The sequence below is a fragment of the Ips typographus genome, linkage group LG13, assembly GCF_016097725.1.
Source record: "Ips typographus isolate SLU linkage group LG13, UJ_Ityp_2.0, whole genome shotgun sequence".
Lineage (NCBI taxonomy): Eukaryota > Metazoa > Arthropoda > Insecta > Coleoptera > Curculionidae > Ips > Ips typographus.
The window spans coordinates 2,310,173-2,328,623 of NC_138434.1; the positions used below are offsets into that span (position 1 = coordinate 2,310,173).

At 36.4% G+C, this 18,451-nt stretch overlaps 5 protein-coding genes across 7 annotated transcripts; 2 read left to right on the forward strand and 3 right to left on the reverse strand.

The window, feature by feature from the left end:
* Positions 1-1,821: 1,821 nt before the first annotated feature.
* LOC145737074 (deubiquitinase DESI2) lies at positions 1,822-2,854 on the reverse strand. Its single transcript, XM_081991676.1, has 3 exons — positions 2,430-2,854; positions 2,123-2,379; positions 1,822-2,065 (listed from the first exon to the last, which is right to left on the reverse strand). The coding sequence occupies exons 1-3, from the start codon at positions 2,608-2,610 to the stop codon at positions 1,889-1,891; spliced, it is 615 nt and encodes a 204-aa protein (XP_081847802.1). The 5' UTR covers positions 2,611-2,854; the 3' UTR covers positions 1,822-1,888.
* Positions 2,855-2,978: 124 nt separating this feature from the next.
* On the forward strand, positions 2,979-3,820 carry LOC145737075 (peptidyl-tRNA hydrolase 2, mitochondrial-like). Of its 2 annotated transcripts, none has more exons than XM_081991678.1 (2): positions 2,979-3,150; positions 3,205-3,512. In XM_081991678.1, exons 1-2 carry the CDS (start codon positions 3,061-3,063, stop codon positions 3,307-3,309), a joined length of 195 nt encoding a protein of 64 aa, XP_081847804.1. In that variant the 5' UTR covers positions 2,979-3,060; the 3' UTR covers positions 3,310-3,512. The 2 variants fall into 2 exon arrangements, with proteins under 2 accessions (XP_081847804.1, XP_081847803.1); XM_081991677.1 differs by having other exon boundaries at positions 3,012-3,150; positions 3,205-3,820.
* A 156-nt stretch (positions 3,821-3,976) lies between these two features.
* LOC145737063 (transmembrane protein 145) lies at positions 3,977-9,889 on the reverse strand. The gene is made up of 6 exons (XM_081991657.1): positions 9,296-9,889; positions 7,152-7,415; positions 6,963-7,098; positions 6,770-6,907; positions 6,462-6,717; positions 3,977-6,409 (listed from the first exon to the last, which is right to left on the reverse strand). The coding sequence occupies exons 1-6, from the start codon at positions 9,769-9,771 to the stop codon at positions 6,171-6,173; spliced, it is 1,509 nt and encodes a 502-aa protein (XP_081847783.1). The 5' UTR covers positions 9,772-9,889; the 3' UTR covers positions 3,977-6,170.
* A 148-nt stretch (positions 9,890-10,037) lies between these two features.
* Positions 10,038-15,261, forward strand: mr (anaphase promoting complex subunit morula). The gene is made up of 7 exons (XM_081991644.1): positions 10,038-10,716; positions 10,770-10,905; positions 10,957-11,119; positions 11,174-11,432; positions 13,991-14,148; positions 14,210-14,991; positions 15,045-15,261. Exons 1-7 carry the CDS (start codon positions 10,145-10,147, stop codon positions 15,243-15,245), a joined length of 2,271 nt encoding a protein of 756 aa, XP_081847770.1. The 5' UTR covers positions 10,038-10,144; the 3' UTR covers positions 15,246-15,261.
* A 60-nt stretch (positions 15,262-15,321) lies between these two features.
* LOC145737068 (vacuolar protein sorting-associated protein 26C) lies at positions 15,322-18,410 on the reverse strand. 2 transcript variants are annotated; one of them, XM_081991668.1, is made up of 6 exons: positions 18,129-18,410; positions 17,929-18,072; positions 17,554-17,881; positions 17,325-17,507; positions 17,143-17,268; positions 15,322-15,407 (listed from the first exon to the last, which is right to left on the reverse strand). In XM_081991668.1, the coding sequence occupies exons 1-6, from the start codon at positions 18,255-18,257 to the stop codon at positions 15,325-15,327; spliced, it is 993 nt and encodes a 330-aa protein (XP_081847794.1). In that variant the 5' UTR covers positions 18,258-18,410; the 3' UTR covers positions 15,322-15,324. The 2 variants fall into 2 exon arrangements, with proteins under 2 accessions (XP_081847794.1, XP_081847795.1); XM_081991669.1 differs by having other exon boundaries at positions 17,325-17,495; positions 18,129-18,408.
* Positions 18,411-18,451: the final 41 nt, after the last annotated feature.

The window sequence follows — 18,451 nt, forward strand, 5'->3', positions numbered from 1 at the left end:
GGGCGGTCACAGTAAAAACTGTCAAAATCAAACTTTACAACAAACAACTCAGTTAAAACAGCAGATAACTCGGTTATTCGACGTTTTAGGTAAAAGCGCTATACAGGGTGCTCAAAAAGAGAATTTCAAGGGCTTTAAATTGGTATATTGAACCACCCTATAATTGTCAGAATAACCGAGTTATTGTCAATACAATGGAGTATAGTTTACAGGGTGATTCATTGAATTTTTAACATACAACTATTGTTTAATTTTATCAAAAATTAATTACCAAATAGGAGACTTGTAGATATATGCGCCTACTTTACTCCTAGATAATTCATCATATACAGGGTGTCCCAAATTTGAGCAACAAACCAAACTTATAATTTTTTTTCGATTTTTGGAATCTATGTCAAATTCTAGGCCTACTTGATGTAAAATGTTAGTATCTTTATTCAATTGTTTTTGCTCCAACAGCCTTACTTTGACCACCCTCCTGGAATGCAAAAATTCCTAATTTGAGCGAAATTTTGGTGCACTTTTCCAGAAAATCGTCCATAACTCGCATATTTAAAACACCCTGTATAATCACACCGTATAACAAAAGAAAGCTAATGAACGGGGCTATCACGTGACGTTGAGCGGGCACGGCTAAGTTGCCCCGTTTAGCCGCTAGAGGGCGTCAAAGTTGACTCTCGTTCTCTGCCGTTTTTGCTCAATATCTCAGAAACGTTTCAGGTTTTCAGAACTGAAATTTTACCACAAATGCACCTCGATGGAATGCAACTTTTACCTTCTGTACACTTGTTTGGTTGAAAAATTAAAAACTAGAATTGTCAAGAATTTTCAAGGGTGATACCTTCTGATTTTTTTCAGGAAATTTTTTTTTTTCAAAATTAACCTCAACTGTCTAAATACCTTCTGGTTAATAGTAGAAAAATGACTGAAAGTGTAATTTGTCAAAATGTCATTTTGCAAGGGTGCCACTCTCTAAAGTGTCAAATTTGACATAATTTCAAGGTCATCTCCGAAACTGTATCAGTGAGAGCAAAATGGATGTCAGATTTGTGTTCCCCAGATTCAAGTTAGTTAAAAAAAAATCACTTTGATTGAAAAAAATCCAAAATGGTGGCCGTTAGTATAGTAGGCCCAAAAAATCTCTAATTTAGATTAAATTTTTGTGCACTTTTCCGGAAAATTGTCCATAACTCGTTTATTTGAAACACTCTGTATAAACACACCATATAACAAAAGAAAGCTAATGAATGGGGCTATCAGGTGACGTTGAGCGGGCACGGCTAAGTTGACTCTCGCTTTTTGCTCAATATCTCAGGAACAGGTTATTCCATTAACTTTAAATTACTAGGGAGTTGGGTGAAATAATACACTAAATTTGTGCAATGCTTTTTTAATTTACAAATGTATCTTACATAAAAAACTCAAACTCAACACAATAGTGGCCAATCTTGCAAAATCGATAAATTTAATAGTTTTTTCCAACAATGCCTTAACATGGTTTCTGCTGGGATTTAATTAAAACACTCATTTCCTATTGGTAATAGATAGAATGTTATTTTTTTGTGTTTTTACTGGAATAAAATGAAACTTTTGGCACATTTCCGGTATTCCTGTCAAAGTAAAATAATAATGGACAGTGAGACAGTCTTTTAGGCTTACAATTCTGGAAAAAAAACCACTTAGGCCTACATTTAGACTCTTCATCTTGTCAACATTGTACTTCACTGGTGTAAAATAAATTAAAGTTTAAAAATGCTCCATATAGTTGCAACTAGTTAGTTCTCAGTGTAGACCAGAAATCAGTCACAAAATCAGTCAATATTTAAAAAAAAAGATTTACTTTCATGATTAAAATTGAAAAAATATCACTTTGGCTAGAAAAAATCAATTAAAAAGGGGGTGTAGAAGCCTCTGAACAAGTAGAATCCTGTCTGCAAGTTAAAGAGTGTTGCAGTGCCATTGGTGTGAGCCACTCTTTAGGTAGGCACCTTTCTAAAAATGGCACCCAACTGCTAAAATACGCCAGACGGTTGACCCAAGATGGTATATCACTCCCACACAGTATCTAGCCAATTACCATAATACTTTCAAAAACAAATCATCAGTATTTAAGGTCACTTACCTTAGTAAAAGACCCAGAAAAGTGATTACAATTATTGTTCATCAAGTGATACCTGTCACCTCTAAACTCTTTACCTAATTCATTAACAATTCTTTTCACATCCTCTTCAGTGAAATCAGTGTAACCAATATGTACACTTTGTCTGAATCGAAACTGTTCCCCCAACTCTTTTTCATCCCTAGGAGTAATCTCAAATATTCCAGTAAAAGGATACTGATGGCCACCATAAGCAAACTCAGTATTGTAAATTTCCACCCCTAAACACTCACTCACAACACCAGGAATAGCTTTAAGCGGTTTGACTCACCTGAATGGAACACTCCCAAACCTATATTGGAGGTGTATTCATTAATTTTGTACATATCATAAACATTAAGCAGGACAGGCTCTCGAGACATTTGAGCTGGCAGTAGTTCATCAGAACCAGAGTCTCTTGTCACGCTCATACAACTGAAGGGCAGGTTGCAAGTAATTCCATTGGTAAACATCCTTAAATAGACTGTTTTTGCCTGGTTAGTATAGCAAAATATGGTTGACCCAAAAAGGGGTTACAACTCAGCGCTAATATAAACAAAGAAATTTCTGGTGTGTGTCAGCGGCGCCCGGGCATTTTGTTGCTAATGACTAATTTGATATTAACTGATAATTTGTAAGTGATAATAAATAATTCTTTATTTATTTAATTTGAAATGATAATTAGCTCAAAAGGTTAACAAACATGTGTGACATGACAGTCGACAGGTCAAAAATGTCTACTGTCAGTTGAGTCGTTCTGTCTTTGTTTAGCTCGAACGCTTTAATAAGCTAAACAAAGATGCAGAGTTGTTGAGGCAAAAAGCAATTTTGAGGTTAAAAACCAAACACCTAACCCCACTTTTAAATTTTCTTTGGTAAACTCAACACTTTCACAGGAAACAATGTTTTAAAACCTACATAACATGCCGGGACACGGTCAACAGGAAATAACTGATCCTGTAGAGGAAATGCTGAAAAAAACTGGTTGCATGGAGCTTCACTACAAAGTTCAGGTAAGCACTGAACCAACATCTTTACTTACCCTTAATTGAAAACCTTGTCACAAGGAATGCATTGCCGAAACTCAGGACTGGAGAAAGTGCCAAGACCAAGTAAGAAACTTTAAACTTTGTATGGCTGAGCATCAAGCTAAAAAGCTGAAACAAGCCTGATTTTCCAACATGGGACAGTTAGTGGCAAAGCTTGGAGTTATGTTTAATTTTATTATAAGACGAGTGCCCCCGTTGGAGTTAACCCGCACGAAAATGGTGTTTTTAGTGCGTACTGACTTGCAAATGGGTAAAGGTAAAGTGGCTTCTCAGGTAGCCCATGCAGCTTTGCAACTGTATAAGCAAGCAACGAAACGTCGTCATCCTTACTTAAACATGTGGTTAACAATGGGTCAACCAAAGGTTGTGCTTAAGGTGGACAAAAACTGTGAAGAAGAACTGAATATAGTCTATTCAGATGCGTTGGATCAGGGACTAAACGCCTGTAAAGTTTTTGACGCTGGTAGGACACAAATTGAGTGCGGGAGTTTAACGGTAGTGGGAATCGGACCGGAAAAAGCTAAAATTATTGATGAAATAACTGGGAAATTCAAGTTGTTGTAGTTGGTTTTATTTTACAAGAATAATATTAATTTCTCAAGTTATGTAGTAGTAATAAAACTTTAATGATCGATGTGTGGCGTTTTACAAATTGACACTGCTAAGACACGAATTATAGATTGGCAAAACGGACGAATTCAAGCTGAAAAGTGCATCTTTTTGGGGATGATTTTTAAAGTCTAAAATCTACCATACTGGGTGGCCTAAATATTTGTTTTTATAACTAGAATTAAGCTTTAGTCATATTGGCACCATATACAGTGTAAAACTTAAACTTATTTGTAACAGTATAATCACAGTACTTAAAACGGTGGTCTAAATATCACCAAAAGGAGGTAAAACACAACAAAAACTTACCTACAGACAATCAGCGCAATGTAATAATTAAAGTGGCAGGCAAAAAGAAAGCCCTTTACGCTTCCTAATGTATTTTGGGCCTCTTCAGTTGTAGGTAACCTCTAAGAGATGGCGCTAATACAACAGACATAGTTGCCAACTTTTGCAGTATTTCCTGCTATCTTTTGCTATCCCATCCTGAACAGCGTAAGAAAGCTTGATTTTTTCAAATAAGTTTCAGTTAAATTACTCGTATTTTGAAAACTAAACAAGATATAAGAATTTCTGATTTGAGGTATCGATAATAAGGATTCTATTTATTGTCACAGGACTCTTTTTTTAACGTCGAAACAGAATCCTGAAGGTCACGTGACCGTTTTTTTTTTAGTTTTAAACTGATACACTAAATCACGTGTCTGTTTGTAAGACTAAAATGTCATTTTTAACGTCACACGCGACAATTTTTATGTTTTGACAATTTTTTTCAAATCTTGTGACTTTTTAAACGTCAAAACAGATCCTGAAGGTCACGTGACTCTTTTAAGATTAAAAATGAAATTTATAATGTCACCTGACAGTTTTGAATCCTTTTTTCAATTTAAACTGATATTTTTAAAGACACGTGCTTTACAGTGCAAATGGCCACGTGACACTTTTCAATTATTTTACCGTCAAAACGAAATCCTAAAGGTCACGTGACCGTTTTAGATGTCAAAGTAGTATTTGAAGAGTCACCTGACTCCTTATAATGTGCAAATGGTCACGTGACGATTCTCAAAAATAAAATATATTTTTAAAGGTCACGTGACTCTCTTATTACAGTTCATAAGTCGCATAACGATTTTCAAAAATAAAATATATTTTTAAGTCACGTGACTGTAAATAGCGAAATAATGTTTAAAGGGTCACATGACCGTTTTTCACTTTGAATTGAGATTTTTAAATCACGTGACTCCTTTTAATGTGGAAATGGTCACGTGACTGTTTTAGATGTCAAAGTATTATTTGAAGAGTCACCTGACTTCTTATAATGTGCAAATGGTCACGTGACGATTCTCAAAAATAAAATATATTTTTAAAGGTCACGTGACTTTTTTAAGATTAAAAATGGATTTTATAGTGTCACATGACAGTTTTGAATGTCAAAATGTCATTTAAAGGATCACATGCACGTTTTTCAGTTTAAACTGATATTTTTAAAGACACGCGACTGTTTTAGTCGTTAAAAATATTATTTGAAGAGTCACGTGACTCTTTTACAGTTCATAAAGTCGCATGACGATTTTCAATATTCAAATTTTATTTTTAAAGATCACGTGACTTTTATTTAATGCCAGAACGGAACCCTGCAAATCACGTGACTGTAAACGACAAAATATTATTTGACGGGTCACGTGACTATTTTCAATAATTCAATTTAATGATTTTAAAGATTACGTGACCGTTTTTTTTTTAGTTTTAAACTCTAAATCTCGTGACTCATTTTATGGTACAAATGGTCACGTGACTGTTTTAAGATTAAACATATGGAATTCGTAATGTATTAAGTATAAAATAACCCTTGATGAATATGAAAAATAAATAAATAATAAAACTAAAAATACAACGAAGTGAAACACAATAATTAAAGAAAACACACACGAAATCCGTTATTTTTTGCCTAAGAAACAAAACAAAAAATGTGATTTGTCAACTAGACAACGCCGCATTAAAACTGTGTTTCCAACTGTCAAAAGATGGGAATTGCTGCCTTTGGCTTTAAAAAATTACGCAAACATGCATCTAGTGGTGCCATCTCACGCTGCTTACCTAAATTAATTTTCAGTTCCATTGCCACTGTTTGTCCATACTTATCATTTATGGCGTTTTTGATTGGCATGTTTAGTGCAAAACCAGTGTACTGCCATACTGTTTCAATGACATTTGATAGAGCAGGATACAGATACATTAGTTTTGGCACAAACTAAAACCAATCGAATACACCATAAGTCCTATGCTAATGATCACATCTTCCTATAAAACCTAAAAGTTTTTGACCTTATCCAACTCTCTACTTAAAAACACAATAACAAATTATTCATTCTCATTCACGCGAGTTCCGCCTTGTTATCGGGCTGATCCTCGTAACGTGCAATCTCCATTGATCCCACACTGCTAAGTGAAGTGTAGGAGTTGTTAACAATGTGCGGCGCCTCGTTGAACTCGTCCAGCTCCTCTAAATCGGCCGACGAGGGTCCTTTTAACAGGAAATACTGCTCGGACCTCGTGGGCCAGAGCAGGTGCGCCATCACGCAATAAGCGAAACAGTCCGCCGAATACGTAATGCCTGTTGTTTTATTAGTAATTTGTTTTCAACGGTTTGTCTTAGCAAAACTTACCTACAAGCAGTTTAAATCGCCATAAAGTGGACACGTGTAAAGCAATCAGGGCGATAATCGGCAAGTAAATAAACCAAACCAGACTAGAAGCGCCGAAATGAAGCAAAAAATTCAATTTTTGGGTGTTGTGCTCATACAGCATGGTGGTGCGCAACTCGTACAGAAACCAGCACATTATCAATGATCTGAACACTATAATTAACCATCCTGGCCATGTCTGGTACTCATCAATGTCTTCAATGATGTCCACTTCAGTCTGGAAGCATTTTCAATTTACACACACTTCAGCTGAGTTGCTACACTTTTACCAAATTCCAAACATAGAGCAGTATGTGGACTATACCATAACACAGCCAGATTGCAAATACTAAAGGCTTCCAACTCAGCTCTAGTCTGGTTACTGCCCAACCTTTAGCCAGTAGCAGCAAAAGAAGCATGAACGACGTCTGTAATTCCCTAGAGTTATTTTCGCCATTCAACTTAAAATGGTTTAATTAATACCCTTGAAAGAATATCACAAATATCTCCAGTCATTTGCATTTTAGGGAAACCCTCCCCATTTAAGGCAAATTTAAGAGTGTGCAACAAGTTGAAACAAAGAGCCACAAAGTCCAGTATCAAACTCGCTGTAAACAATCTACAAGCATAGTTAGTGGCATTTATTTAGCTAATTGTACTTAATTAATCAACCTGGTAACTGGATGTTTCTGTATTTTAACAGCATGGCATTGTAGAGGCACCAAAACAATATAACAAAGCCAAAACACAATGTACAATTCCAAAGTGTTTTGCCGATCAAAAGAAAATTGATAAGTGCTGAAAGCTGTATTGTTAGGATTGCCATTGACCACCCAAATGTCATAGTCAATCTCCGAGAGCTCATGTGCATCGTAATGGTGCCATTGGCATGTTTTTGGGTCGTGGTAACAAGCCACCATTGATACATACCAAAATCTGGCAAAAGTGGTATGTTTAAGAGAGTGTAATTCTAGTCCAAGTTTTATTAATCTAACATTACAATTATGTGCTGAAAAGTACTACAAAAACACTAAGTTTCCCCTGGAAGGGTTAACCACTGGAGCATTATGGTGTACAAACTGTAGGAATACCTAACCTAACCTAACCTTAGTTGGGGTATTTTTAGAAAGCTCATTTCATTGGCTATCCATTGACGTATAAAACTCTACCAAATTAGTGCAATTAAGCGAGTTTTTGAGGATTAAACAAAAAGATGCACCAAAAAAGTGATAAAAAAAAATGGTCAAATTTGACGCCCTCTAGCGGCCAAACCATCTAACCTGTCAACCCAACGAGAGATATTTTTAGAAAGCTCATTTCATTGGCTGTCCTTTGACGTATAGAACTCTACCAAAATAATGCAATTAAGCGAGTTTTTGAAGATTAAACAAGAGAGTGCACCAAAAAAAGTGATAAAAAAATGGATCAAATTTGACGCCCTCTAACGGCCAAACCGTCTAACCTGTAAACCCAAATAGAGATATTTTTAGAAAGCTCATTTCATTGGCTGTCCTTTGACGTATAGAACTCTACCAAAAATAGTACAATTAAGGGAGTTTTTAAGGATTAAACAAAAGGATACCACAAAAAAATTGGTCAACGTTTACGCCCTCTAGCGGGCATACGGTACCACTAACCAATCGATTTATATACGTCAATGAGAAGCTCATTTCATTGACTATCCATGGACATATAAAGGTATATTCAAAGTGCTACAAATACACGTGTGTTATTACGGTTTAGTGACAGGATGCACCACAAATATTTTTTGACAGATTAAAAGCTAATTCAATGATAGAAAATTAGAAAAACACGGTCACGTGACTTACTAGATCTACCACGACGTGATGCTTGGAAATTTGTTGAAAAACTGTTTTTGCAAATGACAATTTTCGTAAGGGTCAAATTTGCCTGAAACACCGCCACTATCTTAATGGGTTTTGTGTTATGTTGGCCAGTTAGTGCAAGCGAAAATCGACCTTAATGATTGTATTTCTACAGTTTTGCTACTACTCTTGATTTGGCAATCATTGTGCTAGGTTTGTGCCAAATATCTGCCCTTTAAAGATATTAGAGCCCTAACAGTCAAGGAAAACATTTAGTTAGCTTTGGAGCACTCTGGCGGCCAAACGAAGCAACCTATCAACACAGGCAGCCATAATTTTTGAAATCCCATTTTATTTTCTATCCATTGACATATAAAAGTCTATACAAAGTGTTGTGTGTGACAATAACGACAGTTTTGACTAAATTTGACAACAACCTTCATTAATTCAGTTATTTTGACAGCTACAGGGTGGTTCAATGTATCAATTTAAAAAGTGATTTTTTTTAAATAAGTGGCGTAATACAAACTTTTTTAATTTTGAACAGAGAATCAGACAGAATTATAAGAATGTGTTCAGTTTGAAAAAATAGACTTTCTGTTTTTTTGACCACACTTATATATATTTTGATGTCTTCTGCACTTATTCCTAGAACAAACCTTGTCTAACATGACAAAACACAAAAACCAAGAAAAAAACAGCAAACTCTATGTAATTTAACTTCAGAACCTTTGATGCATACATTGTTACAATTTATAGTGTTTTTCATTAGCAAAACCAGTAAACTTCCCCAATCCCCAAAGTCAATCTTGTTCAAAAAAACATTTTCTAGGACACCCTGTAAACTAGTAAGTTTACAATACAGGCCCCATTCCGCTTAAGCTCCATGAAAGAAGCAGAGCAATGTTAATTATACTAGTTCTACAGATTTTAAACACACAACAATTAGCCAACAGTTTAATAAAGTGAAAGTGGACCAACAATACTTACGACGGTTGCTTAAAATCTTGTATAACATAAGTAAACTGGTGGTTTTTCACCACATTCCACGGATCAACCTCATCCACACACAACTGAAACTTAGGACATGGGATTCTCCTCAAATAGTCTTTACCAGTGTTACTGCACTGCGGATCAAAGGCCCTTTTGTTCAATTTACTGAACATACGCTTGCAGGCCTCATCCTTGCTGAAAATTTCCCGGTTCTTGTAGTAGTCCAAAAAATAGGACCTGTCCAGCACCGCTAAAGTGACAGGCACTGAGAAATTGTGCCTGGACGTAATATTGCCGAAAATGAAACCGTGCGTGGTGTCTGGCGAGTGTCCGTCCGTTTTTTGGAATCCAAATTTGATCAGGAACTTGAAAAAATCTTTAGTGTTGAAGGTGCCTTTCAAATGGGTGCACTGCAGCACCCCTACACGTTCCGCGAACACTAGCAGAATGAGATAAGCGTATTTGTACCGCATTGTTATTCAAAATAATGGTAATTTGCATTATATTAATTTGGAAAAAACTGAAAAATTGATACTTATCATTTTTTTTAGGGCTTTTGTAATGTTTGTACAAATGTCTAAACCAAATGACGCGTGGGCGTTGTTGTTCTCTCACTCACTCATCATTTGTTAAATAAGGACAGAAACAGTTAGAGCGATGACAGCACTCTGATGTGTGTCACTGTCAAATCCACAAGTTTGAAAACTGACAATTTCTTTTCTCTCTCTCTTTCACGTATTTTCAACAAGGACAGACAATTTAAATAAGCAACCTAACCTAACTTAACCCCTTTATTATTTATAATAGTTTAGTTTATAAATTTTTAGACTAAATAAGCATTAATAGATGGACGAAACCTCGTCAAACTACCAGAAAGCATGGTCCTTATGCTTGAAAGTGTTCCCCATTTTGTCGGGCGACCCTCAGGACACTATTTTCAGCAAAACAGAGTTTGAGGAACTATGTTCTTTTATGCGCGTTCAGAGGCTGCAAGACTTAGTGCAGCAGCTGGTGGTAAACGGAATCGAAAAGCGGCTTCGAAGCGTCACCGTCCCGGAATTTTGGTCAGGATTCCAGAAAACTCCAAAACCACCCATGCACTTTTACCACTCAGTCAGAGGTTTGTACGACAATTACAGGCAACTTGAGTGGGTCATGTCTCGCCTCGAGGTTTTTGCTAAAGCGTGCGACATCGCAGAAGTTCCGTATAACGAATCAAACTGGGGCAGTGCTTTAAAATTGATTCTTAAAGCCAATTTGTTTGCCCAGCTCGATGTGGACTATCAAAGCACTACTATGGAGTTTTATGAGGCTGCCTTGAGGATGGAGGATTTGGACGAAGGTTGTTTGGAGTGTTTGGTGTGTCAGCAAGACCAAACTTGTTGTAATTGCCTTCATTTGTTCCAGGAGACTAACAGGTTAGTTGGGTTGTAGTAGTATTTTGATTTTGTTTTTTACTGGAATTGTGCAGGAAATTGGGTGAAATGAATTTGCTAGAGCCTTTAATAGGGCAAACCCTGACTAATTTGTGCTACAACTATATTTATGCACACATACTAAAAACTTGTAAAGATAATTATGAGTCTTTTATCAGCAACTTGGAGAAGGTGGGTTAGGTTATCACGGGGTTTTGTTTTACTATGGAATGTAAATTTTAGTGGCTACACTCTGTAGTGATCACATGGCTCAAAAAAATCTACTATTTTGACCCTTCAATGCCTCTGGATGAGTCAATAGAGCAGTTTCAGAAAAAACTAGCCAACTACTTGTACCACAGCTACACAAAAATTCGTATAGACCAGCTATTCAATATTGTAATAGGTATGACCCAAACACTCTAGCAGCTTAACAAACTAATAATAACCACACTTGAAGAGTATCCAGAGTCAATGCCAGCACTGGAAGACATCAGGCTGTGTCTCCCCAGAACTGATTTAAAATCTTTGCTGACTAAAAAACTGCAAAAAGCTATGGAGACAAGGCTTTTACATCCTGGAGTCAGCACTATGGATATACTGACTGCTTATGTAGCCACAATAAAGTCTTTAAAAGTGTTGGATCCCAGTGGGCTTTTACTTGAGACTGTCACATATCCAATTCATCAGTATTTGAGGAGCAGAGAGGATACAGTCAGGTGATTATTGATTCTAAATTTATTTTCTGAATTGAATTTTCTCTTCTGAATTTATTAGTCAGTTAACTAAAGAGTGTACTTGTTTCTGGTACTTCTGGAGAGTTTTGTAATTTTTTTATTGCTGTTTTGGGGCTTGAATTGTTTTAGGAACCTCCACAGGTTGTTTTTTAGACCTTTGCAACATTTCTAAGCCTTGTGGAATATTATTAGGTCTTCTGGAAGATTTTCAGACAATATACAACATTTCTACATCTTTTGGAGTGTTTTTAGATCTTTTGAAACATTTTTATGCCTTCTGCTACATTTTGAGACAGTCCACAACATTTCTAGGCCTTCTGAAGGGTTCTTAGATCTTTTTGAACATTTTTAGACCCTCTGAAACATTTTTTAGACCCTCTGAAATATTTTAAAGCCTTTTTCAAAAATTTAAAACGTTTCTAGACTATTTATTAGTTAGCTAAAGAGTGCACTTGTTTCTGGTACTCCTGGAGAGTTTTGTAATTTTTTTATTTCTGTTTTGGGCCTTAAATAGTTTTAGAAACCTCCACAAGTTGTCTTTTAGACCTTTGCAACATTTTTAGACCCTCTACAACATTTCTAAGCCTTGTGGAACATGTTTAGGTCTTCTGGAAGATTTTCAGACAATATTCAACATTTCTACATGATTTGGAGTGCTTTTAGATATTTTGAAACATTTTTTAAGCCTTTTGCTACATTTTGAGACAGCCCACAACATTTCTAGGACTTCTGAAGTGTTCTTAGATCTTTTTGAACATTTCTAGACCCTGTGCAACATTTTTTAGACCCTCTGAAACAATCCTAGACTATTTATTAGTTAGCTAAAGAGTTTACTTGTTTCTGGTACTTCTGGAGAGTTTTGTAATTTTTTTATTTCTGTTTTGGGCCTTAAATTGTTTTAGGAATTCCACAAGTTGTCTTTTAGACCTTTGCAACATTTTTAGACCCTCTACAACATTTCTACATCTTTTGGAGTGTTTTTAGATTTTTTGAAACATTTTTTAGGCCTTTTGCTTCATTTTAAAACAGCCCACAACATTTCTAGGCTTTCTGGTGTGTTCTTAGTAGTATCTTTTACAACATATACAGGGAGTTTCAGAGTTGTTGTGACAAACGCCTAGGGGAGATATTCCTGGCAAAATTAAGCAAAAAGTTTAAGAGAACAGGTGTCTGCAAGTGCTTTGTTCTCGAGATACAGGGTGTTCTGTATACCGCCCTTGAAATTTCCTATTGAATATGAAATTCCTAATTTGAGCAAAATTTTCGTGCACTTATCCAGAAAATCGTGAATAACTCGCTTATTTGAATCATCCTGTATATACGAACCATATAACAAAAGAAAGCTAATGGATGGTGCTCTCACGTGACGTTGAGCGAACACGGCTGAGTTTCCCGGTTCGGCCGCTAGAGGGCTTCAAAGTTAACATTGTTTTTTTGTGTTTGCTAAATATCTCAGGAACGCTTCAAGTTAGAGGTCTGACATTTTTACCACAAACAAAGCCTTGAGAGAATGCAACTTTTACCTTCAATGCTCTTTTTGGGTACCAGGCGCCGTTTGTCTTTGAAAAATTAAAAACAAAAATTGTCAAAAAACCTGAAAATGTATTTAGAGAAAAATTTTGAATTTTTAAAATAAACTTTCACTGCTTAAATTCCTTCAGGTTAATGATACAAAAATGACGTAAAGTGTCATTTGTAGAAATGTCATTTTTTTAAAGGTGCCACGCACTGAAAACCGTCAAAATTGACATAATGTCCAGATCATCCTCAAAACCGTGACAGTTGGGGCAAAATGGATGTCAGGGTGACACAGGGTGTCTCAGATTAGCGACGGAGTACAGGGGGTTCCAAAAAAGGAAAAACTATTTTGAATTTCCGAGAAATATCTGAAAAACTGTGTAAAAAGCAAAATTGTCAAAAAGCTTGACTTTGACGCCCTCTAGCGGTAAAACTATCACATTAATGACCTTTTTTGAATACACGGTTGAAAAGCCTTTGGTTTGGACTATATTTTACCTTCAATGACCTTTTGTCGTAACTGTTCAAATAACTGAATTGTTTTAGGTTAAAGCAACTAAGCCTTTTGAACATTTTTAGACCCTCTGCAACATTTTAAAGCCTTTTTCAAAATTTTAAAACGTTTCTAAAGCTATTGAAGCATTCCTAGACTATTTTGCAAGTTTTTAGACCTTTACCAACAAGCCTTTTGCACTGTTTTTAAGCCTTTTTATTTTTTGTAAACTTTTGCTGCTTCTGGACAAGTTTCTATAATTTATTATGTTAACTTTGACTTGTAATAGACTATTTAATTTTAATTTAATAATACCAGTCGCTGAGTAATCAATATCAATAATGTTATTATCTTAAATACGTGATTTATTGCTTAAATGTCTTCAAAAATGGAGTTTTCCTATTATTTCGTTTAAAAACTGTAATTTCTAGTGTTTTGGGGAAAACAAAGTAGTTTTTAGGCTGGCAAATTAAAGAAAGACTCAAATATTTATCTTGAATGTTATTCTGATGCAACTTTTTGGGTGCAGATGTGTGGTAAGTAGTTTAACAGAAGAAGGTCCAAACGATTTGGCTGAGGAGTTAAATCGGGGCGAACCGGTGGACGAAAACGCCCCCATTGACGACGAGGACGAAAATTGGGAGAGTTGGACCCCCGATCCAGTTGAAACGCTTATTTCTTCCAAAAGTATTCTCCCTCTGTCACTGTATATAAAGTTAGGTCATCAATTGGAACCTTGTTTTTGTAGAAATCCCTAAAGATGGCACAATCAATCGCCGAAACGTTGACATTATAACCATGCTAGTAAACATTTACGGTAGTAAAGAGCTGTTTGTAAACGAATACAGGACTTTATTAGCGGATCGGTTGCTGTCCCAACTAAACTGCGATACCGAGAAAGAGATTAGATATTTGGAGTTGTTAAAGTTGCGTTTTGGAGAGTCGCACCTTCACTTTTGTGAGGTGATGCTGAAAGATATCGCCGACTCGAAACGGATCAATCAGAGAATAAAAGAAGACTCTGAATACGGTGAAAATGTACCACTCTCCACCATGATAGTGTCACAACAGTTTTGGCCACCATTCAAAGAGGAAAAACTGGAGTTGCACCCAAATTTACAGGAGCAAATGAAAGTTTTCACCGCCGCTTTTGAGACCCTGAAAGGCAGCAGAACGTTGTGCTGGAAAAACCATTTGGGGGTGGTCAATCTGGAGGTTGAATTGAATGACCGCGTGGTCAATTTGTCTGTCTCCCCCGTACATGCCACCGTAATGATGCACTTTCAAGACAAAAGTACTTGGCAACTGGAAGAGTTGAGTAAAGTGATGCAATGCCCGGCGACGATTTTAAGACGAAAAATCGGGTTTTGGCTCTCCCACGGCATTTTAACGGAAACCGGTACGGATCTGTTTAGTGTACAGGAAAAAACCGAAAGTAAAACCACCACTCAGGACGAGTTTTACGTGGAGGAATTCGAATCTGAAAGTGCTATGGCCAGTGTACAAGACCAGAAAGAGGAAGAGTTACAAGTTAGTGCTTTACCAACTTTTAGTTGGCAGTTTTGTTGGGAATTTCATTTTAGAACATTTGGTCGTACATTTTCGGGATGTTAATGAACTTGGACAGTTTATCGCTGGAAAGGATTCATCACATGTTGAAAATGTTTGCGTTTCAAGGACCAACCACTGAATGCAGCCAATCAGAGTTGAAACTGCTTCTAGATCGTAAAGTGCGAGAACGACAGCTTAAGTACGTCAACGGCATGTACAAACTACCCAAATAAATTGTTTTTCAGCCTGTTTTATTGTTTCTCCTTTAAAAATCCCAGTGGTTTAGGTGGAAGTCAATTAAAAAACATGTTTTTACTCTCTTACAAGTATAATAGGAAAGTTATTGGTAATTAAATGGTTGTTGTCAAAAACAATGACGATGTTAATCTCAAATTCTGCAAAAACAAAACGTAAACGAAATTTTGCCAGTTTTAGGCAAACCCGAGATGTAAACCGCTGAGTATAATTTTGTACAGGGTGTCCCAATAAGCCGTAAACAGCCGAGTTGTTTCTCGAAAACTATACATAGTATGGCTACGAAAAAATGTTTTTGTTAGTAAATGTGGACAAGAGAAATGCTGGAAATGTTCAGCTTTCTAAATCCACCGCTAAGGGATGTTCCGATACCATTAAAATAAAAAATGCCCAAAAACTCTAAAAATTTTATAGGCTGCTTCGGTTGGCCGCCAGAGGGCTCCAAAGGTAACTAAACGTTTTCCTTGACTGTAAGCACTCTAATTTCTTTGAGAGATTTTTTTAAATCGGCCCTGATATTTGGCACAAAACGAGCATAGTGAGTGTCAAATTTAGAGCCGTAGCAAAACTGTAGAAATAAAATCATTAAGGTCGATTTTCGGTTGCACTAAGTGGCCAACGTAACGCAAAACCCATTGGGATAGTGGCGGAGTGTTTCAGGCAAATTTGACCCTTACGAAAATTGTCATTTGCGAAAACAGTTTTTCCAGAAATTTCCAAGCATTACGTCGTGGTAGACCTAGTAGGTCATGTAACCGTGTTTTCCTAATTTTCTAGGATCAAACTAGCCCTAAACCAGTCAAAAAGTGTTTCTGGAGCACCCTGTCTGTAAACCGTAAATAACACGCGTATTTGTAACACTTTTATATGTCGATGGACAGCCAATGAAATGAGCTTTCCATTGACGTACAAAAGTAGGTTGGTTAGTGGTACCGTTTGGCCACTAGAGGGCGTCAACTTTGACCAATTTTTTTTGTTGTATTCTTTTGTTTAATATTCAAAAACCCGCTTAATTGCTACAGCCACTATTTTTGCTAGAGTTTTATACGTCAATGGATAGCCAATGAAATAAGCTTTCTAACAGTAGCCCAATTTGAATTGATAGGTTGGACGGTTTGGCCGCTAGAGGGCGTCAAATTTGACTAATTTTTTCATGACTTTTTTGGTGCATTCTTTCATTCAATCGTCAATAACTAGCTTATTTGCAACACTTTGTATATACTTTTATCTGTCGATGGATAGCCAATGAAATGAGCTTTCCATTGACGTACAAAAATCGGTTGGTTAGTGGTACCGTTTGGCCACTAGAGGGCGTCAACTTTGACCAATTTTTTTGGTGTATTCTTTTGTTTAATATTCAAAAACCCGCTTAATTGCACTATTTTTGCTAGAGTTTTATACGTCAATGGATAGCCAATGAAATAAGCTTTCTAACAGTAGCCCAATTTGAATTGATAGGTTAGACGGTTTGGCCGCTGGAGGGCGTCAAGTTTGACTAATTTTTTCATGACTTTTTTGGTGCATTCTTTGGTTCAATCGTCAATAACTAGCTTATTTGCAACACTTTGTATATAATTTTATATGTCGATGGATAGCCAATGAAATAAGCTTTCTATTGACGTATAAAAGTTGATGGGTTAGTGGTACCATTTTGCCGCTAGAGGGCTTCAAAATTTTTAAAAGTAAAATTACAAAATTCAATATTTTTTATTGTTTTCCAACGGAATTCATTAAAATTACCAAACTTCATTTATGTTTAAATTTGAATGAAGATGTGTAGAAAAAAATATTTTATAATTTTCCAATTTTTATTAAAATGCTCATTAATTCCTAAAGTATGCCCCAGCGGTTTACCCCTCAGACAAACCAACTTACCAATCTTAAAATTTGTAGTCATTAAAGTTGGACAGGTAAACAACCTGGGAAACACCATATAAATTGGTATAGGAATGTTTTGAGCCACGTCACCATCCCCAATTTGTAAATTCTGTATTTCAGTGGCTGGGGAAACATCAAACATTTAATTTAGCATTGATTTTTTAGTAAAAAAACCGAACCTTCGCGAGCGTACCCTTCTGCGCATCCGCACGTCTCTACCCGAACCAATTGCAGCTCTATAGAACGTACTGGGGCTGCACACTTGACTAAAGTCAGTTTACCCTTCAAAGGGGTGCTAATGTTGCAGCACACAGTCTCCAGATGGCCTTTCAGCAAAAAGTCTGGGGCACCTAACTTGGAGTCTTTAATTTAGTGCATAAAAAACCTTAGTAAAAGGGGGGAACACACCTGCAGCACCTGAAGACAACTTAGAAGGGGTCAACTCAAATGAAACTGGCTTCCTATTGTCTTTAAGTGGCAGTTGAGGACAATTACTTGCATCTGGCGAGTATTGAACTATAAACTGTTGGCAACGCTGCAAATCTTTGGACAGGAACGACCGTTTCATGTCGCATCTTATAGAGTAACTGATGTTGATGTAAACTCCATGATAAGTCTCGTATAAGACTCTGTTTGGTTTTGGTTTCAGAGGGATTTGAAAAGGGATCTCAGTCAAGCCTGCTGGCAGTTTGCCAGGCCCACTCACTTCACATGTGATGTACACCAGTTGAATTGGCTGTTTTAAAGTTACATTCTAGCCCACCAAAGTAAACATAAACTCACCTTAACTGAGTTGTAGAAAGCTTCCAAAATTCCTACATTCTTAGAGCTGATCTGCAAATTGACGGTACCTTCCACTGTTAAAGTGATACCGTCGTGTTTAAAGTCCGAGGTTGAGGAAATTGCCAGGACTCCACTTATACTATCCTTGAACCAATATTTTGATGCTCCACTTTTCATTGAGGTTATAGAAAGTTACTTACCCCATCCCTGTACACTTTATCAGCGCGTTTTAACTTTAGGTCCAGATTTATAGACATTTTGGGGCTTGATAAAGACTTTTTAAAAAAGGTAAACAAAAATATAACCTCAAAGTTGACGATTTTTGACATTTGTGTTTTTAAGTCATGTGACCTCCCTCAATTTTTTTTGTATTAATTTTTTTACCGATTTGAAAACACTCCCTAAAGGTAACGAGGTAGTTTTTAAATTAAATCAGCCTAAAGATTCGTTATTGCACCTTAAAACGGCTGAAACGTACTTTTCAGGTTTCTTCCATCGATTGCAAATTTGACAATCGACAGTT